Raw genomic sequence first — 25309 nt, forward strand, 5'->3', positions numbered from 1 at the left:
GACAGGACAGGTGGCAACAACACCAGCACTTCCTGGGGCTGGAATTCTATGACAATTGTGCTCTAGAAATGAGATAATGTGCAAAGGCCATATAAGAGCTCAGAACATGTTACCCATTACCATTATCCTTACTGTTAAATACGATCAAAGTTGCACTAGCCCTTTTGTTAGCAGCTGGATGACAGCATCACATCAGTTTGAATGGCTGGTCATCTCAGTCATCCAGACTTTCACCCTATGATCTACTTCCCAGCCAGCTTTTCCCTATCCTGAACTTGTGTAGTTAAAAAAAAAAAAAACTTAGACATGGGGCTTTACATTTATGCTAATTAATTTCATGTGGCTTTCAGCACAAGCCTCCTCCAGTCTGTCAAACTTATTTCGAATCTTCCTTCTGTGATCCTTTATCACACATCTCTCCTATCATTTGGGGGTTAATTCATTAATACACGTGTATAAAGGGCAAAACAATGACCAATCCCTCCCCTTTGTCAGTTTAACACACCAGTCATCATGTATTAACAGCCCCTGGTGTGGCTGCTTTATTGGGGCTGCATTGTCTGGACTGTACTGTCTCCCAGCTAACTTTTCATTGTAAGGTGAAATCCCGGAACTCAGAAATGAGTAGGACCTAAGAGGATGTGCCTCATCTTTCATAAATGAGGCCCAGTGAGGTTGAGAAACTTTGCTGTGGTCATTCATCTTACTAACAGTGGAACTAGATCAGTATCCATGTCTCCAGACCTCAATCCTATGTTCTTTTCACTAAAGCATAAGACATTGTGCTGAGATCAAAACGCATTTCTTAAATGACCATCCTACAACCTCTATCAGAAAAGGAGTAAGAGAACTCATATTAAGTTAATGCCTGTGTGTAAAGGGCATTTACTTGGTTAATCATCTATTCTAGAATCTTGCCAGGGATCAGAATGAAGTGTGTCAGTCTGTGATTTCCAGAATATACCCTTTTCTCATTTTTTGAAAACTGGGACATTTGTCTGTTTGCCTCTCATTGGCCAATTATCCAAAAGAACCTACGCTGTTTTCTGGATTTGTCAAAATGTCCCCCGAAAGACACTATAGGTTCATCCAGCAACTTGGATTCAAATGAGTGTGTGTTTTCCAAGGCCAATTAGTCCTCTGTTGATCTACCTTGGGCTCTGTAGCCACCTTTAACATTTGTTCTTCCATTTTGAGTGTAGGACCACTCTCTCTGAAAAAGATGAAAACTCTTTCAGAATTGCAAAGTCCTACTGAGCTATGGGTTTCCATGTTCTTTTTTGCTTCAAACATCGTCCAACATTCTGCTTGGCCTTCAGTTTGCCTGTAACAGGCTTTCAGGTCTGAGCTGCTTTTGTGTCTTCACACCTGGTTGCTTGCCCGTACCTTGCCTCTGCATGTATGTGTACAGTCCCCTTGAAGCATGGGCTCAACAGACCTATGGTTACTAAAAGTGGGAAGGGGGGAGGGGGAGGGAGGCTAGGGAGAAACTGGGTAAGGGACACAAAGAATGACCATGACTTGTAAGAATGAACATGCTAATAATATTGATTTGATCACCACATATTGTATACAAATACTGATAGTCAACACTGTACCCCCAAAATACGTATAATCAATTATGTTTCAATTAAAAAAAAAGATAGAATAATTTCTGGTGCTTTAGGTCTACTATAGCTAATAGTATTGTATTGTACATTTCAAGATAGCCAGAAAAGAGGATCTTAAATGCTATAAACACATAGAAATGATAAATGTTTAGGTGATAGCCATGCTAACTATTCTGATTGGATCATTATACCATATATTCATGTACTGAAACAATAAACTGTACCCCATAAACATGTACAATAAAAAAAAAAGCATGGGCTCAACCATCTCTGTTGCTGTCACAGTTATTTTAAAACAAAACAAAACAAAACAAACAAACAAACTCCTCTCCCTTTCCTTCTAAATGTGATTAATGACTTGTTAGAAATTTATTTTGAACTGTCTCCCACCTTTCCATCCTTCATACACATATTCCTAATTAGGGATTTAGGCTAGAGTCCCACTAGGTCCAGTTTCCCTTATCCTTATCACTTTTAGATAAAATGATTACTTTCCTTCTTGGCTGCAATCACTTCCACAGCACCTCAATTCATCCATTGTTGGTCAAAACATCCTCCTCCCTTCTGAGAGGTAATAATAATAATATTAGCAGCTCATGCTTGGTGAGAGCCTTTCTGGGCACTGTGTGGGCCCTTCATCTACATCATCTCTTGGGATCCTCATGTGAACACTATGAGGGAGACACCATTGTTACCCCTGACTGATGGGGTCTCATAGGGGTTAAGGCACTTGCTCAGGGCCACATAACTTGCCACTGTACAAGGTGGCAGAGCTAGGATGCAAATCCAGACAGTCAGATGCCAGTTCCTATTCTGAGGATGACTCAGTGAGGTGAATCCGGATTTTTGCTGATGCTAGACTAATAACAAAATTAAACTTCCAGCTGTTGCTTGAATAATTGAAATCTCCCACCACTCCTCTGTCTTGTAGAGTGCCTAGAGCAGTACCTGGCACATCTACGCTGGATTTTACTGTGGGTATATCTTGCCTCTGTGCCAGGTTTGTAAAAAAAGAAAACAACCCCCCCCCCAAAAAAAACAACAAAAACAACAAAAAACCGACCAGCACAGTCACTGGCAAATAATATTCCACAAAGCCACCTACTGCAGTTTTAAGCATATTCTGTCCCACCATCTCTAGCCATAACCAGCTAGGAGTGTTAGCTACTTACTAACTTGTTAAACCGTTAACCTGTCCCTGGAAGAGCAGACAGTCCTCACTCAGCTTTCTGATAGATTGTCCCCTTCCCCCATCATCTCACTGGGTCCTTTGTAGACAGGGCAAACAGAGTAGAAGAGGTTGGAGAAACCAAGGGACTGTTTGACATCCCCACCCTTGGAAAACACCTATCTGGAAAGCGGGAGGCCATGCAATGTCTTGGAAAGATCATACCTGGGCGTGGAGACAAAGAAATATGGGTTTAGATCTTGGCTCTGTCACTTGCCACCTGTGTGATTCTGGGTTGTTTCCTTAACCTCCCTGAGCTTTAAATCGCCATCTGTAAAGTGGGGTATGGGAAAACAACATCTACCTCAAAGGTCTGATTAGTCTCTAGAAGGTAGAAGCACTCCATAATTGTCTGCATTACATTACAGTTTCCGCAACCCCTGTGCCGTGAGGCGTATTTCTTCCTGAAATCACTCCCCTACGATGTGAGGCTTTGTTGGGAGCATTTGAACGGCCTTGCCCGCCCGTGCCTGCATGCCCATTCTGGCGTCCTTGGCCTAGCTAGCCATCATACACTGACTTCCTTCAGAACCCCTGGCCCACTAGGTCTCGGGAGGGGTGGAAGGCTGCCGTGCTGAGTCCGGGAAAGTGGAGCCAAGAGTGGAACACCTTAGGCCTGAATGGAACACCGGCCCGGGGCTGCTCCCCGGCGGGGTCCAGAGAGAAATCCTCTTGCTGTTCCATGACGTCATCCGCTCCCCTCCCCCTGCTCTGGCCCGGGGCGGCTCCCGGGGTGCGGTCCCCGCGCGCACCATTGGCCGTCCCTCCCCTAGGACCGGGCTAGCAGGCTCCCCTCTGAGCCGAGGCTGCGCGGCAGCGGGAGCCAGGTGTTCACAGCCTGGCGTGGGGCTGAAACAGCGCGCACCCGCCCGAAAGCGTGCTCCCGGCGTGCGCCGGCGGCCGGGTGCCCGACGTCGGGCCGAGGGCGGGGGTCGGGGTGCAACGAGGCCAGCCCCGCTCCTGCCCTCGTGGAAGCGGTCCGGGAATGTGCCGGAGCCCGGGCCGGGAGCGCACGCCCTGCCGGCCGGCAGCTGTCCGCAACGTTCTACGTCGGTCCCCTTTACGAAGACAATACCCCCAGTTCTGAGCCCGGGATGGTTAGTTTGGTGGAGAGCCAGTGCGTAGGTAAGCAGAGGCTGGATTGGGGAACCAAAGCGTGTTCTCGTGCAAATGAAACGCACCGGGAATTCATATTCACCCCACCTCCCGCCCTTGATGTCTTGGGTCTCTGTACTCATAATTCTGGGCAGAACCAGGAGCCACCAAGTTCTCCGTCCTCGCCGAGAGAGACAGAGAGCAAAGGAGGTGAGAGAAGGAGGGACTGTCCCGGCTGCACGCCTTTCCGCGCCCCGCCTGCCTGCCTGCCTGCGGCGGTGACCTGGAAAAGGCGGCGGGCGAGGCCTCCTCCATTTCAGCCACGTTGATCCTAGTTCTGAAGGTCCTCCGAGGAGGAGATCCCACAATTTATTTGATGACCCGTTTCCGTTTTTAGCAACTAGGAAATTCTCCCTTCTTCTAACCTCGATTCTCTGTGCCACGGATTAGGTAGATTTTCTCTGGTTTGGAACGCATATTGTTTTCGTAGTCTTGCCACTGGGCTGTGTGCGCTCTCAGGAATGACCTATGCCAGGCCAGATGGGAGGTGGAACCCAGGCCTCACTGGTTTTAGAGGCACTTGTCCCCTTCAGCTTGAAATTTACTCTTTTCTTGGGTATCCTGCCACTGCGTTACCCTGATTCCTCCCTTCCGTCTTCTGTGACTCTTTCTTGGTCTCTTAGAATCTTTTTATTATGGATACTTCTAAACATATAAGAAAGTAGAGAGAATAATAAACCCCCATGCACTTCAAAACTCAGCCTCAGCAATTAGCAGCTTGCAGCTAATCTTGTTTTAACTCTACGCCAGTTCACATTTCCACTTCCATACTGAACTATTTTATAGCAAATTCCTGATATTTTATCCTTTCATCCATAAATACTTGCGTATGTATCTTTAAATAAGGACTAAAAAAAATCACCCCAATACTATTATCACTCTAAAAAAGTAACAATGATTCCTTAATATCAATAAATATCTAGTAATTGTTCAAATTTCAATAGTCTTGTTAAAAAAATAGTTGGTTTGTCTGAAAGGTCTACACATTGCATTTGGTTGATATGGCTCTCAACGTTTCTTTTGATGTATAACTTCCCTGTTCTATTTCTTCCTTGTCTTTATTTGTTAAAGAAATGTATCATTTGTCCTGTAAAGCAGTGCTTCTCAAACTTTAATGTGCGTACGGATCACTTCAGGGTCTTATTAGAATGCAGGTCGAGTGGGGCCTGAAACTGCATTTCTGACATGCTCCCTGGTGATGCTGGTGCTGCAGGTCCATGGACCACACGTTGAGTAGAAAGGCTGTAGTGTTTCCCATTTCTGAGGTGTCTTTTTAACATATTTTCAGTCTACCCTCTGTATTTTCACTAAATTACAACTTTTAGATCTAGAGGCCTGATCAGATTCAGGGTTGGCTTTTTGGCAAAAGTACTTCATTAGTGGGGCTATGTATTTCCTATTGCATCTTATTAGGAAGCACATAATTTGGTTGTCTCTTTTTTTGTGTGATGTTCAGATTGATCAGTGGGTTCAGGTGTGGTCAGCCCAAACCTTCAAATAGAGTTCCTCATCAGCCAATGATGACCTTGCCTAGACTCATTATTACAGTCTTCTAATGGTGGGATAACCTTGAGGACACTGCCTTGGGTTGAATGTCTCCCCAAAACTTAATCCCCACTGTAACTGTTGAGGGTGGGAAATCTATTATGGTAATTGAAAGGTGGGGCCTTGAAGTGGTGATTAGATTGTAGGACCATGCCATAGTGAGTGGATTAAAAATGGTGGTCATGAGCATAGTTTACAGGGCTTTTAAAAGCAAAGTAAGTGAGGAGGTTAGTCTCTCTCTACTTCTGCCGTCTTACAGTGTGATACCCTGCCATCACTTAAGTCACCACCAAAGAAAGCCTTCACCAGATGTATTCCCTGGACTTTGGACTTCCAGCCTCTGAAAGTGTAAGCAATAAATTTTGTTTTCTTTACAAATCATCCAGTTCCATGTATTTTGTTATACGCAACAGAAACGGACTAATACAGACACCTCAGCAACTTCCCTGTACATTTCTTCCAAATCTCTACAGATGTCATTTTCTCCATGAATTCTTTCCTGTCCACTCTCCAGGAAGGATCTCTCTCTCTCCCTTTCTCTCTTCTCTGCATCTGCACTCTCATGGGATCAAAGCCCTAAAGGGTCTTGAAAGGTAACCCAGTTCAATTACCTCATTTTATAGATAAGAAACTAAGGCTAAAGAGATTAAGGGAATGACCCAGTGTTACATGGCTAATTAGAGTCAGCTGATCTGGAGTTAGATCCCTGGTCATTTGGATTGACAACTGAGAAGTCAAGAGGAATTTTGGCTGCTGGATGAGGGCTAAAGCATAATCTTAGAATGGTAAAGCCATATGGAATGTTAGAGATCACTCCTAATTACAGAATGAGAGCAATGAAGCCTGAAGTTGGTAAGTGACCTTCCCAGATTACACAGCTATCTCCTGGGAGAGCCAGGGCTTAACCAGGACTCTAGGGTTAGTAGGGATGGTGGTGATGAGGGAACAGTCAGAATAGCCATGTGGTTGGTGGCACACAGGGCTAGAGAGGGAAGATGGGATCTAAAAGGGTAATAGGATTGAGGGAAAGGTTTTTCATGGATGTTTGAGGCAGAGAAAATGCTCTATGAATACTTGGATGAATGAATAGCAGAGTTAAGAGAGGAAAGAGGAAGTTGGGGATGCTTCGGATGGGAAGTAGAAGGAGTGGAAGAGAAGACGCTGAGGAGAGTGGTGGGACACTGCTCTGGGGAGGCTCCTGGGGTCCTCTCCTTTCCCAGTGAGTGAGAGAACGAGGCAGGGGGATAGCTCTTTTGAAGAGGGAATTAGGGAAAAGCTGCGGCATGTCTAGGTAGAACAATATTTCAGTTAAAGTGGGGAGGAAGAAAGAAGGCTGAGGAAGAGGTGGATGACATCCTGACACACTTGAACAGGGGTTCTGACGGGCCAAGGGGGGACACACAGGAGGTGAGGGTGGCCACCCCGGATGCCTGGGCTCCGCGTCAGAGCCTCAGATAGACACTAAAGGGTAGAGGAGTCGCTGACATACACCTGACCCAAATCCACCCCCCACCTCTTTTTTGAGGGAACAGGACACTGACAGGCATTAACCAAAGAGAAAGTACCAGTAAATCACCCTGTGCAGTCCTGTAGGCCCAGGTAAGGACGTGGGTGGTGGTGTTCATGTACAGTGAGAGGATTTCTGCTTTGCTAGGAGGGGAGGTTCTCTCTGTGAGTTGGCTTGGCAGGTTGGAAGGTAAGTTAGACTACGGGGACCTATTAGGACCCCTTAGAGTTCTCGTTGGTTTGGAAAGAGGAGAGTGGCTGATGAAGAGGGTTAGCCGGGCCCTAGTAAAGGCCAGGTATGGTAGCTGGAGTTGTTCAGTGTACAGCCCACAGAGCTGGGGCCTACTTACTTTTCTTCTGCTGTACACAGTACCTAAATTGCCCATCAGCTTTTTTGTACCTGTTAAGATCCTACCCTTCCAGCTCAAAAGCTATCTCCTCTATGAGGCTTTTCCCAATGTTCTAGCTAGAAAGGGATCTTCCCCTTCTCTGAATTTTTATCACTTTGTCCTCCCCTCTTACATGGAATGTATATTCTGCCACGTATCATGCATATTTGCCTGTCCCCCAGGAGACTTTATGCTCATAGAAGCTGGGGATCATATCTTACACAGCTCTGTGTTCTCCATAGTTCCTGGCACATCTTACCCAGTGTAACTATTTGTGGGGAAATCCTGAAATGGAAACTGAGGTGTTCCTTGAAGAAACCTGACAAGGTTTCCTTCCTTCCAGACGAATTCCCCCAATCTCTGGGTGAATATAGTGACCACATACAGTGGACTGAATGCCCAGGATAGGGAGAGATATGGAAGGTTAATCCAAGTCTGCATGAAGTGGTCTTCTGATCACATCTAAAGGAAATCCATACCCAAATACCTGGTGACAAGAACAGGACACATGAGGCATGTTTTATATGAGAGAGACATTAGGAGACAGAAGACAAAAGCACTCATGCATCCATCAAGGATGATGAGACCCTACTCACTCTGTGCTGGATCCTGGAGGAGCAGAAATGGGACACCGTCCCAGTCCTTAAGGTGCTCACAGCAGGTCAATGCTAGAGGCAGTGGTGTGCTGCTAAATGCTTAATAGCAGGCTCTCCAGGAAAAAAAAGTTGTGTTTCATGGTATAAATACTCCCACTATGGCTACTTTCAACCTACCAATGTGGCATCACCGAAAGGAGAGTTGGGAAGAGATGCACCAGCAAGCAAGCTGGCTCCAGCACACCACCGGCTGGAGGCAACAAGACAGAAAAGGAAGCAGGATCTGCATATCTGCAGGGCCTATGGCCAGAACAGAGAGATTTGGGGGAGTGAAAGAAAAACAGCCTAAAGAAACAGTTCTAGAAGAACTAGAGAGAATGATTCTAGTGTCAATAATCTGAGGTGTCTTGTGAGGGAAGAAAAGATGACAGGTTGAGTAGGCTGATGATGGTGATCAGCATTACTGGAAAGACAGTCCAGTACCATCTGCACATAGAAACTGGCCTGGCATGTAGGGAAGTCTCACAGGACAGCAGCTTCCCTGCATTCAGAGGGGCTGCTATACATTGCTTTAGGAGCTGATGGATGGCTGTGCTGGGCAGTTAGATAATAATACTAATGCACACATATGTCATATGTATACCATTTATTGAGTAACTGTCATGAACCAGGCACATATATTCTATATTTTGTGTTTAACCCTTACAATCTTGCAGTATCAGTATTTATATCCTCATTTTTACAGACGAGGAAACACTGACTCAGTGAAACTAAGGAAGAAATTTCTTTTTCAAATTTATCAATGTTTGTGTAGTCTTCACAAACCTGCAGTTTTCCTGCATGAGATGTAAGCGATGAGATTAAGGAGATCACGTACCTGATGTCTGTTAATCTTGTGCTTTCTTACTATGAGACCACATTTGGGGTATTCTAGGTACAAAGGATTCGATTCTCCATTTTAAGGAGGACGTTGAAAAAGATGGAGTCTATCAAGAGAAGATTAATCAGGAGAGCTATGGGTCTGTAAATCGAGTCATATAAGGAACTGGGGATGTCTAGCTCAGTGAAGATTAATAGGACACAACATGGAGAATACATCTTCTGCCCTGTAAAGGGCAGTCTTGTGGAGGGGTGAGGAGCGTATTCTGTGTGTGCTCAGAGGGTGAACATAGGCCCAATCATTGGGGAATTCAGTCATGCATCTCACAAACACTTATTATGCATCTATTTTGTTCCAAGCATTGTGCTAAGTGCCGACTAGGGAAGGAGATGGCAAGGAATGGGATAAACAATCCCTGTTCAACATCAGGAAGAACTTTCTGAAAGTCAGAGCTGTGTAGCAATGGAACAGGCTTCTTGAAAAGTAGTGAGCTTCCTATCCTTGGAGTATTCAGGAGGAGGCTGGATGCTCACTTAATAATAATGTGCTAGGATGAATCTTTTGTTGAGTGGTAAGTGGTATAAATCTTCTGGTTCAGAGGTTCTGAGTCTATGCTCAGCTTTCCTTTGGCCAGCTAGAGTATGCTGTATTGAAAGTGTCATCATGGCCCCCCACCCCCACCCAGCCTGTCCACACAGCTGCATGCTCTGTGTTCTCTGACAGTGAACCGTGGTGGGCCAGTTAGACTGGAAAGTGGCTGCCATCTGTGACAGGGATGATGGAGCTCTGGCGGGTTTGTGTGGGCTCAAGGAATGCGGCATTGAAGCCATGTACACACAACCTGCTTAAGAACATCCCATGGGCAGAAAATGTTTTCTTCCTCTTTAGCCCGTCTCTGTTGCTGTGCCAGTCAGGCACAATGGCGCCTTTCAGAGGGGCAGCTGGAAGGGGGTGTTGGCAGGCAGGCTGGAAGTAGAACATTGCAGCTAGGGGTGGGGGGGCCCACATTCATTTCCAGGAGTGAGCCTGCACTGGGCGCCAGTTTCCAAAACAAAACTGCTGTTTCTCAGAGCTCATGGCGGTGGGTTGCCTCAGAGTTGGACAGAGGGCAGAGCTGTTTCCTATCCGCTACTCCACCCTCCCCACGTTTTTAAAAAAACTGGTGTGTTAAGGCATCCTTGCTCTGGATGCAGATTAACAGGCTGCTGTCTGTCTGGGAAGCTGAGGCCATCCTGGGGTGGGTGGGGCTTTCTGAGGGATCAAACTTTCCTGCAGATGGGGCAGGGCTGATGGCCATAGGGACTGCAGAGCTCAGGGGCAGGTAGGCTTCTGGGCCAAGAGAGAGGGGTCAGAATGGAGACCCCTTCTTCTATCCTGCAGGGTCACTTCCCTTTACCCCACAGCCGCCCAGCAGCCTCTCTGCCACATGGGCTCTGCCCACTCACTGTCTTAACTCTGTTCGGTGGGAAAGAGGTGGGAGAACCCTGGTATTTCCTGTCCCTGTCCACAGTTGTCCCAGACCCTCTGCTACTTTCAGAGATCCCAGCAACAGCTCTGAGATGGGCGTGGGAGGTCTTCCCACTTGGTGCACAGTTAGAAGAAGGCCTGAGTGCCAGGCTGCAAGCTCTGCCATCCCCCCCTTTGTGTTACATATGGAGCAAAGTGGGTCCCTTTTATTCTGGTGGCTTCCCACACAAAGGTGTGACTTGAGGTCAAGTGGTCATTTCTATTAGTGTTCACACTAATTATGGGATTTTTCACACTTTGGTTCAATTTTACAATCAACAAGTAACTACTGAAGCATTACTTCATTGTAGGCACTGTGCTAGGCCGGGAGGTACAGAATGAATAAGATAAAGTCCTTGCTTCAGAAAGCTGACTGCCTAATAGATATGCCACATCCTGAATGGGAGTCCCTCTATCAACTAAATAGACATGTGTGTTAGGTGGGAGCTGAAGTGTAATGAGAGGCCATCTCCTGCCAGGGGTACCATGGCATTGTGGGGGGCTCGTGGGCCTGGGATCACACATCTAAGTTTGAAACTAATCTGATCTTGGAGTACTTACTTATCTTCAGGAGACTCTGTGTCCTTGTGTAAATAATAGGAATAATACATACCATGCAGAGTTGTTATGAGGATTAAATAAGACAATGGATGAAAGTGCCAGGACAGAGCTTGCCACATGGTAAGTGCTCAGTATGTGGCTGCTATTGCTACTAATATGTTGATCTTAGTGGACTTGAGATATAACATGTATATGTGCACAGTGGTATTTATTCAACACCATGTTAGATTCTGTGCCCTTTCTTAAGGAGTCAGTTCTCCTACCTTCTTAATTCCTTTTCTAGTGAAGACTAGGATCAGCAAGTTTATGACCTCACAGCCTAAGTTAGAAAAGCAAAGGCCTCTCTGGTATAGCCAAAGAGACATATTTGTATATAATATTCTCTGTTTAATAACCCAGTTGTAGAGAATGAAAAGGATTGGAATGTTTGTCTTCCCTTAGGTTCCTGAATCTCACGAATGTGGTGATGAAGATCAGGAATTTTTTTCAATATTCTAAAAAGTCTAAGAGGAATACTGTAATATGTTTTCCACGAAAGGGCTTCACAGTTGTTATTACTTAACAGATGCATTTATTTGGTAGACATTGCTTGGGGGAGATTATTCTTTTACTAAGGGACCTTGTGGTAGAAAAAGTAAGCTCTGTGGCAGAGGTTAGCCGAGAGGATCTTCTGGACACCTGTTGTGGGGAGTGTTCTAACCCAACACACCGATTCATGTGACCCCCCAACCTCAGTCTTTTGAAACTTTCTTGGGCCCCCTCTATCAAACATGCTGCATATCACCCAACTACTTTGTAAAAATGTAGGCATAAGAATTAATCTTTAAAAGTTATTCCCAAGTCTTTGGAAGACACAAAGTATGTATAGCCAGGAGTCGGAAGACAAAAGAAAATCAAAGCAATTCACAAGGAACAAAGGAAATGGAAAAGAGCAGGAAAATAAAAGCATGTGGAGGAATGGAGGCTTGAAGTGAACTTCAGGGGACACATTTGTAGGAAATAAAAAAAGAGGGTCATTTAAGAGAGAGGAAAAGCTATGTGTCAGAAGCTGCAAGCAAACAATGGGATTTTATAAGGGAAAATTGACAGAAACCATTTCTTCTTAGTAAGCTGAATGATTCTAAGCATCAATGAAGGAAAACTGTAGTCAGTGCATGGTTGAAAGAGGTAGAGAGATGGGGACAATGGAGCTGTGTTTAAAAATGGATAAAGATTTAACAAAGCCAAAGAATCACAGAAGTCTGTAGGAGGCCTGATGTTAGAGAAACAAGGGCTGAGATTACTACAGGATTGAAACGAGGCCAGCATTATAACAGTGCTGATCCCTGGTTGGTGATATTGTGGGTTAAATTTCTTTTCTTTTTTGCCCCTGTATATTTTAACATGTTCTAACATGAATTTGGATTATTACTGTAATCAGGGAAAGAGGTTAGCATGCATATTAGGAAGCAGCAGGCAGAAACCAAGGTAGGGGTATCTGGGTCAGCAGAAACCAAGGTAGGGGTATCTGGGGCAGAGAGAACTGGTGGATTGTGGAAGAAGAAACATAAGATGGCAAGAGCCGCCTTGGATGGTCTCATAGTGAGGATGATGCTGGAATAAGGGATCCTCTGGGCTGGATTGAGGAAGGGAATTGTTTAGAAGAAAGATTCTTTCTAAGGACCATTCTAGCCTTCTTTTTGACTCTAGAGTTTGATGCATGATCACGTTGTCCCTTTTATTTTTCAAGAACTCAAAATTCCTTCTAATGCTTTTCTCAAGTTTCCCTTCCGTGTGACTATGTTTCCATTTCATCCACTGTGGCTGGGTGTGTGAGCTGAGCATTTGACCACCTTCCTTATGCCAAGCTCTGAAAGGCTCTACCTGCCTAAGCTGAGAAGAAGGTTCAGATAATGCCAGAAGAGAGCAAGGCATGAAGATCTCTTCCCTTCTAATTTAAGAGTGTGCAATACTGCAGATGTATGCTGAGGCAGAATAAGAGAGTGCCCCCAGTTGGAACTTGACATCTCTGGGTTGGTTCTCTTCTGCCACATACTGGCTAGGTGAACTTGGCCAAGCTACTTAACCTGTAAAGTTCTTGATTTCTCTCTTTTGTAAAATAATGGCATTGGATTGGATTGGAGTAGTTAAAAGTATCTGCCAAATCTTAAAAGTAATGTCTCGTTACTTACGAAGCTTCTTTACACCCACATGGCTGTGCTAAGTGTTAGTTTTAGAATTTAGGATTCTCATAGGTGACACCTGTGTCATAATATGGATTAAATATTGCTAAGCACAGTGCCCAGCATGCTCTCATTTTTTAAATTAAAAAAATTTTTTGAGGTGAAATTCAAATAACATAAAATTAACCACTTTAAAGTGTACAATTCAGTGGCATTTAGTACATTCACTCACACGGTCTTTTAAAAGTGTTAGGATAACACAGTCATTGGGTTGGTTCCATTTTTTTTGTAATAAAGAAATGCTGCACAGCACCTCCATGCTCATCTCATGCCCAAGTGCAGGACATTCTCTGGGTCTAGGTTGAGAAGAACCTGCTGGGTCATACAGTCTATAAATACATTTTCAGTTTTTCATGTATTGCCAAACCACTCTCCAAAGTGGCTTACCACCTATGTTCCCACCGCACTGTCTGAGAGTCCCATTTCTGCTCCTTCTCACCAACAGTGGTGCAGTATTCATAGAGCATTATGGAGTGGTTACGAGTCACGAACCAGCTCTATCAACATTGATGTGGAGAGGTCTCAAGAATGGACTGGTGAGTTAGAAAGGCAAGTGGCAGTGCATGAAGGGATTGTGTGGGATGTCAGTTTTATCTACAATATTTTATTTCTTTGACTGAAAAATACTTGAAGGAAATACTCATAAGACAAAATATTAACGAATATCAATTTTGAGCAAGAGAGAAATGGGCGTATTTGATATAATGTTCTCAAGACTTCTCTGCATTTTTTTCTTAAAAATCCTCAATTAAAAGGGGTAACTGATGTGCAGAGATTCCCAAAATATACTGGATAACAGATTTTTTTGAGCAGCTTCCAGATTTGGACTCACTCTCCCCCATACTGAGGTTCATGTAAGTGGAGCTGGCTAGCCTTCCCTTGTGAACATTGTTTTAAAGATTAAATATCAAGGAATTTTGGAAGTTCTTATTTTTAGCCAGTGAAATGAAACATTTCCACAGAATGTAAAATAAGTGCTCTAGTTGAAGCCTGCCTGGTTTGCTCCACCTGACTATGATCAGTCGGAAAACCTTTGCAAAGCTATTCTGGGCCTGGGCTGGGGGAGGTGATGTACTGGGTACCTGCCTCACCCCACCCCCACCTGTTTTTTCAGGTGAAATCAGGTTAGAATGAACATCAAGGGCCTCTTTGGAAGGGAAGTGATATCAGAACCCCTGAGAGATCACCTTAGACCAGGGATGATGATGGTTGGTGGGGTGGGGGTGTGGGTGACATGCGGCTTCTTAATTAGAGCTGACAGCAATTTATTGCATTTGCAATGTTTTTTTATGTTCCCTTTTTGATAAACATAAAAATCTCATGTCTGCTTTTTATATTATCTGAAATGTCAAAATAAATAAAAAACTGAATAATAAGCAGATTGGATATGTCCCATACCTGGTTGAGAGCCTCTGCTCTAGACTGAGCTTTTCGAGTGCCAATACTACCCCGAAACTCCCAGGTTTCTGGCAAATCTGGATTTGAAGCCTGACCTGTCCACTCATAGGCTGTGGACCTCAGGTGAGCTTCTTACCTTCTGTCGGCTTCTGTCCCCCTTCTCTGGAAAAGTGATTATGATACGTGCCACATAGGGCTGCTTTGCAGATTCTGTGAGGCACTTAACACCATTGCCAGTTATATTTGAAAAACCAAAAAAGCCAAAAAACCAAAAAGCCCTAAAAACTTTAATGCGAAAAATAGCCTTGGAAGGTAGGCCAACCTCCTCTCCTCCCGTTTTACAGATGAGAATCCTGAGACTCAGACATGCAGTTTAGCAAGTTACTTAATCTAAGTGCAGAACAGGGCTAATCCCTGGGCCTTATGAATCTGAGTCAGGACCCTTTCACTGTGCTGGCAACCCTGGTGAAGGGTCTGCAGGTGAACAGTAGGTCTGGAGTCAACCTCTCCCCTGCCTGAGTCATTGGGCCCCCCAAAACAGGGTCCAGAGTGATCTGACACGTGGCTCCAGGACTCCTTGCATCTAGTTTCCTTAGCATTAGTTAAGTGAGCACTATATTAACCGGCTCTTGTATGTTCTGTGGACTATTCTGTCTTGTCAACTGGGCCATAAGCTTTATTTCAGGGACAGGAACAAGTCTTCTATTACTTCTCAACCAGCCACTCGCCTCAGAGAAACAGTCTGTATATCATGTGAGTGGCTTTTAATGGAGACCTTCCCTGTAAAATCTTATTTGAGCTTTAAGCTTTCCCATCTGAATTTTTACCAGAGTGACTAAACAAAGAAGCAAACAGAAGGAAGAAACTAGAGAGACTTCACTATCTGTTCTCCTGAGTTCCTGACAGTTGTGCCCTTTCTCAGGCCATTGAACCTGTCAGTCTCAGTTTTCTCATCCATAAAGTGAGGAAATTAATATTTGCCCTGCATATTCTGTGAATCAAGATAAAATGAGATGCTGTATGGGAAAATCTTTTGAAAACTTTAAGGTGGTTTTCTTCTCTGACCCTCTCTCCAACCGTCTAGCCTGAATCTATTCCTTCCTCAAGTGAGCAGGGGACTGTGTCTTCTGTCCTTTTACAAAGCATTTCTCAGCAGAGCTGCCCAACTGCCTGACCTGGGAGGGAATCAAATGGTCCAATATACGGTAAAGGAGGAAGAAACAGTGAATCCATGCTGAAGAATTTGCTGAGTTTCTAGCACTTGTTAGGTAAATCTTTACTTATTAGGTTCTGAGCTAAACTCACTCTGGAACACCTGGAATCTTCTTTTACATTTCCAGCAATGAAATCTTGATCAAGTTACTTGATGTATCTAAGCCTCATTTAAAAAACGTGATAATACTTGCCTCACTGAGTTGTCACAGCAAATGAGGACGTGTTATGGTAGGCAGACAAAGCATGTGACTTGCTCTCGTCCCTCTCTCCCTTCTGTTTACCCCTGTAAACCTCTGTGCCTCAGTTTGCTTTTCCATAAAATGGGGATAATAGTCCCTGGCCTACTTAGCTCACAGGGTTGTGTGTGACTTTGGGATGAGGGCTATGGCGCGGCTTGAAAATAGTGACATGCAGTATAAATACCTGTATGGAGTTATTCCCAGGCTCATTGACCTTGAGCTGGTGGGCTGTGTGCTGGTCCTCACAGGCCTGGGCTGTTGTGTGCAGCAGCCACACTTGTGAGGTCACTTAACACAGCTTCTCTTACCTGCTCTTCTTGAGGCCCCTGATGCGCTCACATCTACCTGCAGTGCTCTGCAGTCTCCTTATACCTGTCACTCACATGCCTTGCCCCCTGGTCTCTTGCCGTCCCCCTGTGGATCACAACGCACAGGACCATCCACCCACCCTTCTCTGGATGCAGAAATGGTGCCTGTACCAGTCCTGCCGGCTGTCAGAAGCTGCCCATCACATGACACCCTCGCCCCCACCTCTCCAGCCTACCCTCGTGAATAAATACTAAAAAGACTTATTATGGGAAGATAAGGGAGACAGGAAGTGCTTCTGAAAGCTCCCAACAACCCACAGCGTGAACAAGCCGACCCCCTCCAGCGGCCACCAGTGTTTTTAGCAGCAAAGCCACCGGCCCTTTTTATGGTTGAGGAAGATCTGCTGTGTCTTGGACCCACAGGGGACCGTCTGGCACGGCTGGGCCTGGAGCCCGGAGGGCGGCCACAGAGGCAGGGGAGCTGAGCTGCTGTACTCTGGCACAATTTCAAGGCCAGCTGCAGGGAGAACAAGCAGTCGCTGTATGCCTGCAGCTGGCGGTGGTGAGGCCAGGGCTGTGCTCACTTGTGGTGTATTTAAAGAGACCCCATCAGATGATTGTGCCAAAAGGAAAAATGCACATATATCTCTGTTAGCCACACACAGTCCCCCTGCCAAGGCCTCTCCTGCTTCCTCTGCAGCTTCCAGGCAGTGTATTTATGTATTTTCTGGCTCCTCAGCCTCTCCCAAGTAGAGGTGGTCATGGCCACGTACCACCTGGGGACGCAGGCTCCTGGCTCCTGGGCCTCTCTGCCCTCTGACAGAGATGGCCAAGAGTTCAGGGGATTAGCCAGGGACCAGCCCCCAACCCTGGTGTCAGTAACCCAGCAACCTGAGGGTGGGAGAAGCTGGCAGATGAGTCAAATACAGGCGCACAGAGCCTCTGGCTTTGTGTTTTGTCTTTGAAAACTCCCTGCGAGCGAGAGGCGGGCTCCTTCCTTCTGGCAGGCAGTGGCGGGCCTTTCCTGCACTGCTTCAGGCCAAACACTCCGCCTTGGAGGGATGTTCAGGCCCCCCTGGACTGCTGGGGGCACTTAGAGACAAAGCTGGTAGGCGGAGAGGAGCTCTTCCTGGCTAAACTTTCAGGCTGCCTCTCTCACTTGTTTCTGTCTAGCGAGAACAAGACTGCAAGCATGAATCCCATGGGAAGGTGGGGTTGGTGGCTAAGAACTCTGGGCAAGAGAACCCATGGGCCTGATGTCCCACAGAGCCGAGACAGAGTGGGTGTGCCGAGAAGTTTGGGCCTCCAGGTGGCCAGAGACGGAGGAGACGGGCTTGTAGCAGTCAATGAGAGGAGACCAGGAGAGCAGCCCAGCGGAAGTGGGGGTGGGGGTGGTAAGTGGGCAGCTTATCAACCTGGGAAGGGAAGCCGAAGGGCAAACAGTCCAAGGCAGGCTGCTACAAGTGCTGGAGGACTCAGCAAAGTGCAAGTGCACCAACAGGATCGGCTATGTAATTTGTGGGGCCCTGTTCACAATGAAAATGCAGGACTCTTTGTTAAAAAATGACCAAGAATTTCAAGACAGTTGACAAAAGAGCATTAAGCCAAGGGTGCTCTGAGCAAAGGGACCTTTGTGACTGCACAGGTTGCACACCCACAAAGCTGACCCTGGGGACCTATGAGTTGGCTCCTTGAAGCAGCTGTGAAAATTGAGGCAGGGGAGCTGGGAGCTGTCTGATCACCTCTGGCCTCAACCCCCATGCCCCCACCCCTGCTGCTCTGTGGCCACCAGTTCCCAGACTTTTACCAGGCTTGGGACATTGCCTCTACCCCAATAGCAGCCCCACTCCCTGTGCTGGTGGCAACTAATCTTTGCCTCTCTGAAAAGGGGGAATAACAAGGCCATGATGGGAGGAGGGCTAAAGGCCTGAATGCACTGTGGCTCTAGGTCTTCTGGGCTTTTGGGTCCCAGAGCCCTAAGGACTCTCTGCACAGCCCAAGAAAGGCCAGCCCAGCTACTGGAGCCCTCTGAGTGAGGTTGTGGAGGTGTTTGGGAACAAGATGGTGGTACAACATACTGACTACACTCTGTGTCACCTCTTATGGATCCAAGAGGATACATCCTGAGGGTCTGTGGGACAGTCCAGGAGCAGAACCAAGGTCCAGGAAGCCTTCTCCCCACTTTGGAACTTACCTCCAACTCTATGTGGTCGTTGAGTTTTTTGCAGGTGGCTGCAAAGGTCTCTGAGGTGCCAAATTCAAAGTACCACAGCTTGTTCTTCATCCTGGACCATGAAGCAGAGAGATGGCTCAATATTCTGCACTTGAAATGGTCATGTAAAATAGCTATCTTATTTGGACTGGGAGGTCCAAGCCTGCGGCATTCCCCAATCTTACACTTGCAGCACTTGTTAATCAAAGAAAATTTTACCAACTGTTTTTGCTAGGAACTTACAGAAAATCCATTCATTTCTTAGCCATCATGGCAACTCTGGGTGAACTGCCAGCTGTTCTCTGAACTTCCTAGTCAGAGCACGAGAAAGGCCAGCTTGCCTCTGTATTTGCATCAAGGAAAGAGTTCCATTAAAACGTCAACCAGAGGTGGCAAGTGACAGCATGCTCTGGTCACTGTCCTTTCTATTACTCATGCAGAGGGACTTTAAGCAGAGCCCTCTTTTGGGATGGTTAGGGTATGAAAGGAAGATTATCTAGCCTTTTGAGACTTGAGGGATGTGCAGTCTTAGGACAAAGGAGGGGACAGCCACACACTAACCCAAACAAAATATGTGCTGCTTTGCCTGTGCTCTGATTAGGGGAAGGAGAGGTAAGAGAATTTGAGATACAGAGTTGCAGGCAAGTTGGAAAAAAGTGAAAAAGGTGAGTCGTTTGGTAGCAATACTCCCCCTCCCTCTGCCCCAGCTGTGTTTGGTTAGGCCATGACAATCCTTCATTTAGGGGTAGACCTTGTCATGTTTGTCTTCAAAGTAAGAGCTCACCATTTTGAGCTTTAATTTTTTTCAACATTTGCCTTAGGAGGAAAAAAAAAAAAATCAATCACTAGGGTTCCCATTTAGCTGGGGGCTTTGCTAAGTCAGATGGCTGTCCTGACACTTCGTGGTTTTGATCAGATGGTCTCACCAGGAAGTGTTTCTGAAGGTATTCCATTCCTTCCATCCCAACTGTCACCCCATTATCAGGGGCTGGCTAAGAGAAGGGACACCTGTCCAGTTTATAAGCTGACAGATTTTGCTAAGGAAGGATTAACAAAATCACATTCTTCTTGGCACTCAGGAGAGAGGAAGCCACCTTGCATGTTGCTAATCCTCCACCCTCAGATTTGTGGACCAGGGGAAAGGAGCAGTCTCCAGAGGGAAGAGGGCTGGCATTTCTTCCTTGTTTTCATTAGGCCATAGCAGATGACTGTTTGGTATAACAGACACAACTCTTCTCTGCCCTTTCCCGAGTCTCTCTAGACCTTGAAAATGAGACTGTGTTCTTCCATTGTGTGAAGATTTCCAAGATCTAGTTGGTTGGGAAGTAGCCTTTCTGACTCTCAGTATGTATGGGAAAAAATGATAAATGTTGAAGGGTATAAGAGTAAGCAAGATCTAGAGAACTATGCCTCTTGAAAAAAGTCAGAAGAATTGGGTGTACTTTAAGTAGACCAGCACTTCTCACCCAGCATGCCGCGGCACACGTAAGCCTACGTATCAATTTCCTCAGCCTTCAGGGTGGCCAGGTGAGGTCTGGGGTGGGCTAAGCTCCAATGCCACAGCAAGCTTTCTCATCTGTGTTCCCAATGTGCTGAACAGATTTCTTTTTTTATGCATGCCATGTTGTAAAAAAAAAAGTTGGGAAGTTTTGTTCTAGATCACTGGTTTTCTGTATGCCCAATAATGTGCATATATAAATGAACTGGGGATTTTGTTAAAATGCAGATTCTGATTCAGTAGTTCAAGGTTGGGGCCTAAGGTTCCTCATTTTCTAACAAGTTGCTGATGCTGTTAGTCCAGGGATCAAACTTTGAGTCAAGAGGATCTGGAGACTACTCTTTTGGTTCCTAAACTTTAGTATTCGTAAGAATTACCTGGGAAATGTAAAATGTAAAAAACTGCTCCAGAGCTCCAATCTGTAGAGATTCTATGTCACAGTTGTCAGATAGGGCTCAGAATATGCACTTTTGTGTATCCAGGCCATCATTATGCAGATGGTCAGTGGGCAGGACTTTGAGAACATTGTTCTAGATCCCAGTGAAATGAAAATCATGGAAAAGGACAGAACTGGTTAAACCTGAAGAAGAGGATTCCCCAAAGAGGACAGAATAAGGGTCAGTGGCTTCCAGTAGTGAATGATGGCAAAAGACCAAGTAATGGGAAAAACACAGATTGTCATAAATGCCAAGGTTGAGCATTCCTTTCCGGAATCAAGAGCATCTCTGTAGCCAGGAGACTTGCATGGTGATCCCATTTTCAAATATCATTGCTGGTCTGAATCATAACTTTTGAAAGTTATTGCCAGGAGATTTAGAGTTTTAATAAAAATTTCCGGAAGCTACAGCTATTTTTGCCCAGTAGTGGCTCTTTTGATGATCTAATAAGGTTAAGAGGTCATGGTTAGGTCAGTATTGCAGAATGACCGAGAGGATCAAAGCAAATACTCATCCCTTGCTGGCTGTGTAACCTCTGGCAAGGTATTTAATCTTTTTAAGCCTCAGTTTCCTCATCTGTAAAATGGAGATATAATAAGATCTGCTCAAAAGGTAGTTGAGAAGATTAAATAAGATGATAGAAAAGCACTTCACATAGTGCTTCATTCATAGTAGGTTCAACACGAATGTCAACTACTAATTAGCTGTTGTTATCCCTGTGTCCTGAGTTGGCATGCTTGGATAACATTAACAGAGTAAGGCAAAAATGAAAGATCAGATTGTGTAGCTGTAGACATTATATATTTGTATTTTTATGCGCAAGAAAAATATGTGATCATATTTGTTAGATTCAGATGTCTTGACTTTTGGTTGAAAAAAATGTATTCCCCACATATCTAATTTAACAGATTTTTCCAGAGTCATAGACTACACCCTAATCTTTGGTTAATTATCTTGACTGGTCACATGATTGGCAAAGATGTGATGTTGACTGCGAATATGCTTGTGATAAAGTGCATGTTTGGTATGAGACAGAGTATTTATCAATTGAACAAACATTCATTGTGCCAGGGACTAGAGGTGGCGTGCTAGGCACAGTGCCGAACAAAGCTCAGCATTCCACAAGCCAGGCACATGAAAAGCACAGACAAGGTAGCAGACCATCGTGTGGTGGCTAAGCACTGAGCACTAGAGTGTGTAGGAGGAGGGACACTCAATTCTTAGTGGGGTCGGGGCAATTAGAGAAAGCATCCTAGGGGGGCTATGCTAGAGTTGGGTTCAGAAGGAAGTGGAAGGGAAACAGAGAAGGTGGAGGATGAGCATTCCAGGCAGAGGAAGAAGCCCAGGCAATGGGATAGGCAAGAGAGAGCATAGACCTGCTGGAGGGGCACAGAACTCAAGGTGGGGTTTGGTCAGGTAAGGCTGGAGAGGCAGATAGAAGCAAGAATGTGAAGGCTGGGATGCCATGCTTAGGTGTGTGGGCTTTATCTTAAAGTCTGTAGGGAGCCATAGACAATCCCTAAGTGGGGTGAGGGTGCGAGTGGTGGCAGTAGTGATCTGATCAGATTTGTGTTTTTTAAAGATCATTCTGTCCCAGGTGTGGAGAGTAGATTGGGAGGGGAGCTACAGACTGTAGTCTTGGAGAATAGTTTGGACTAGAGTCTTGGAGAATAGTTTCTCCAGGAGAGAATTGGGAAGAGTCTGAACAAAGATAATGACAATAGTGTTGGGGGAAAAGAGTGGCAGTGGGGGAGATTTACAAGTTAACATTTAGGAGGTGGAATTACTGGTTGGTTTAGGAGGCTGGTTGGTTGTGAGAAGTGAGAAACAGTAGTCAAAGTGACACGTGAGTTTTTGTCTTACACAGCATGATAGGTAGCAGGTGCAATTTCCTGAGAGAGGGGCACAGGACATCAATTGTCTAGTGCAGTCTTCTTTGTAACTAAAGGACAGCACTTTTGTTTTTGGCCCATCCATCCATCCATCCATCCATCCATCCATCCATCCATTGAACATTTATTGAGCTCTACTATAGGCCTGGTACTGTAAGGGCCCAGAGATAAGTGATGAGTAGGACAGGCAGGACTCCTGTTCTCATGGAGCTTACATACTTTTAATAGTTTCACCAGGACTCTAACATTCAACCTCTGACCCACAGGAGACTATGTGTTCAAAATCTAAAAGCTTCTATTTCTCCTTGTTTAGCTCAGGCACTTTTTGTTTAGAAGAATGTATTGTATTCCCACAGCCCTTAGGTTTTGCACTCTGCTAAACATTTTACATATACTCTCTCTTTCAATCCTCAGAAGAACCCTAGGAGACAGGTTCTATTGCTACAAATAAGGAAATTCACAGGTTGAAGTGAATTCTTCTCTGCTTCATCTGCCTTTTCCTCCTTTTCCTTTTCTATCACCAGCACAGCACCACCACATCACCTTTCCAAAGCCTTTGGTAAAAGCCAATAGGCACGTGATACCCTACCATTTGAAGTGGGAGAAGCAGCCCCCACTGCCCTTGCCAACCAGACAGCCTGATTGCTAGTGTTCCTCCTTTTTGAAGATGTCTGCCCAGACACTTTACTCTTAGTCCTTGTTGGAGGACTGCTGCTACTGAATGGGGCCTTGGGCTTTTGTCTGTTTCATCTTCTGCTGCACAAGAACACGGCATCTGGAAGCTGAGAGGCTAGAGTTCATGCCTGGCATTGCCACATACCAACTGGGCAAGTTGTTTAAGTTCTTTGAACCTACATATGTTTTTCTACAAAATGGGAATATTATTCTCTACCAACAAAGCTGTGAAGCTTATGTGGCAAATGCAAAGCATCAAGCAGGTGATTAGTGACCAGTAAGTGCTCAGTAACTTCTTCCTTATTGCTAGGAAACACAACCACTGGAAGACTCATTCCCCAATGGCTGCACGGGTAAGGGCAGAACTAGTGTCTGGGGGTCTATCTCAGTGTCCAGTCTTTTTTGAAGAAAATGGAATTAACAATGTTTTAATGACTGCTGGAATGCTTTTTCTGCATCTCTCTTCCTGAGTTTTCTTTGGCATACCATTTCTTTCCCTCTCATAATCACCTTTCTGCTGGAGATGACTAATCCTTAACCAGCTGTTCTGAGGCTGATTTCCAGGTCCTCGAAACTCCTAGGTTCATTGTCAGGCTCTAAACTACCCAGGGGCACCTATTTTTGAGGCAAAACATCCTCACCTGGGTTCCAAGGGGCTCTCAGCTGCATGGAGGAATGGCAAATAACAACAGTGACACCACGGATCAACTCTATTTCTGATTTTCTTAATTTCCCCCTGGTTTATAAGAAAATAACATCGATTGTACACTAGTTAGTTGAATCTTTTCATTTAACAGATGAGGGAAAAAATAAGAGTAATTAAAAAATGTTCTTTTATGTTTGTCAGTAATTTAGGGCTGGAATCAGTCATCATCCTGACAGCTATGAATAGCTTGTTTTCGAGGATGTCCATAAGTAACAGCAAGCTAGCTGCTGGGCATTCGTACCAGCAGAGGCAATGGACTTATTTAGCTCCCTCAACAACCCCGAGCTTCTGGTGGCGCTTTTCTGAGAATCAAGGAAGTTTAAAGAGCAACGGACTTTTGAAGTTGTCAGAACATGAAAACATTTCTTTGGGCTTAGAAGTCTACACAGAGAACACTACAGTTATTTTTAGAAATAGAAGCCCTTGAAGTGAAGGTATTCCGCTTTGTGGTTTGGACTTTGATAATCAGATTCCCTGAGTGGCTCATGACTCAAATAATGAATTAGGCCCTTCTGTGTCAGTGTTAAGTGAAAAAGATGCTCCCCTCACTGTGGTGTTCTGTGTCATGTTGAGGGAGCAGAACGATGTAGAGAAGGCTATGCTGGACCAGCAGGCAGCAGGCCACCTTCCAGCCCAGTCCTCAGACACACTGGCATGTGACACCACAAGAGTCACTTGGGATCTCCAGGCCTTGGTTTCCTCATCTTAAAATGAAGTGCATGGACCAACCGATTTCTAAATTTTCTCCAAGCTCCCTGAACAAGTTAAGGTAACACAATACAAGACAGGACGGGAGGATCTAAGTGCCCCACAACTGCAGCCACATATGAGTGTGGGCCCAAGTGTTGCCAGAGCTGCCATTTTTGGAAAGAGAATCCAGAAATATGTGTTTTGATGTAAAATCTCCTGATTGTTAGAGTTGGCAACTAATTCAACTTTTTAAGAGAACACTGTATAGACCAAAAACTACACACCTGGGAAAACTATACCTAGCCAACAGGCTATTTCTGTACATTAATCATAATTTTCATAAGGTTCCTCTCAATTAAAATATGAAACAAATGATTTTGCTTAATAACCTTTTGGGTTTGCTGGGTTATTGATGGTGTTATTGCTACTACTGAAGATAATAGACTAGTCCCAGGTTATTAAGGTGAATAATAATCTAGCAAATCAAACAGGTATAATAGAAGCACAAAAAGGACAAATGCAACTAGAGCTGAATTATAATTGAATGATGAATGTTAGTAATATTGAGAATACTTTGCCTGTTAACCTTTTATGTTATTTGAATCCCAGTTGCCTTTGGAAGTTTAGTAATTGTGTTAACCAAAGTTTACATCAAGAGTGTTAAAAACAAAACAGAACAAAACAAAACAGAAAAAGCCAAGGCAGAAAAAGCCAAGGCAGGTGGGTTTAGCTCTAAGGCCACAATGTCAAGTCCTATAAGGGGCCTGTGACCGTCACCTCACAGATGCTTGCAGGGGCCATCTGTGTCACCCGCACACCCAGCTGCCCTGGTCTGTCAGAG

At 45.1% G+C, this 25309-nt stretch overlaps 1 protein-coding gene across 3 annotated transcripts in view; it reads right to left on the bottom strand.

Annotated features, from left to right (window-relative positions):
- The window catches only part of DGKG (diacylglycerol kinase gamma), a 148589-nt gene that overhangs the window by 34963 nt on the left and 88317 nt on the right, over positions 1–25309 (bottom strand). For all 3 annotated transcript variants that reach the window (XM_063092352.1, XM_063092351.1, XM_063092350.1), the window contains one exon: positions 18553–18643. In XM_063092352.1, the coding sequence (XP_062948422.1) occupies positions 18553–18643 (91 nt within the window). The remainder of the gene's footprint in view (positions 1–18552; positions 18644–25309) is intronic.

Source organism: Cynocephalus volans, chromosome 1, assembly GCF_027409185.1.
Source record: "Cynocephalus volans isolate mCynVol1 chromosome 1, mCynVol1.pri, whole genome shotgun sequence".
NCBI lineage: Eukaryota > Metazoa > Chordata > Mammalia > Dermoptera > Cynocephalidae > Cynocephalus > Cynocephalus volans.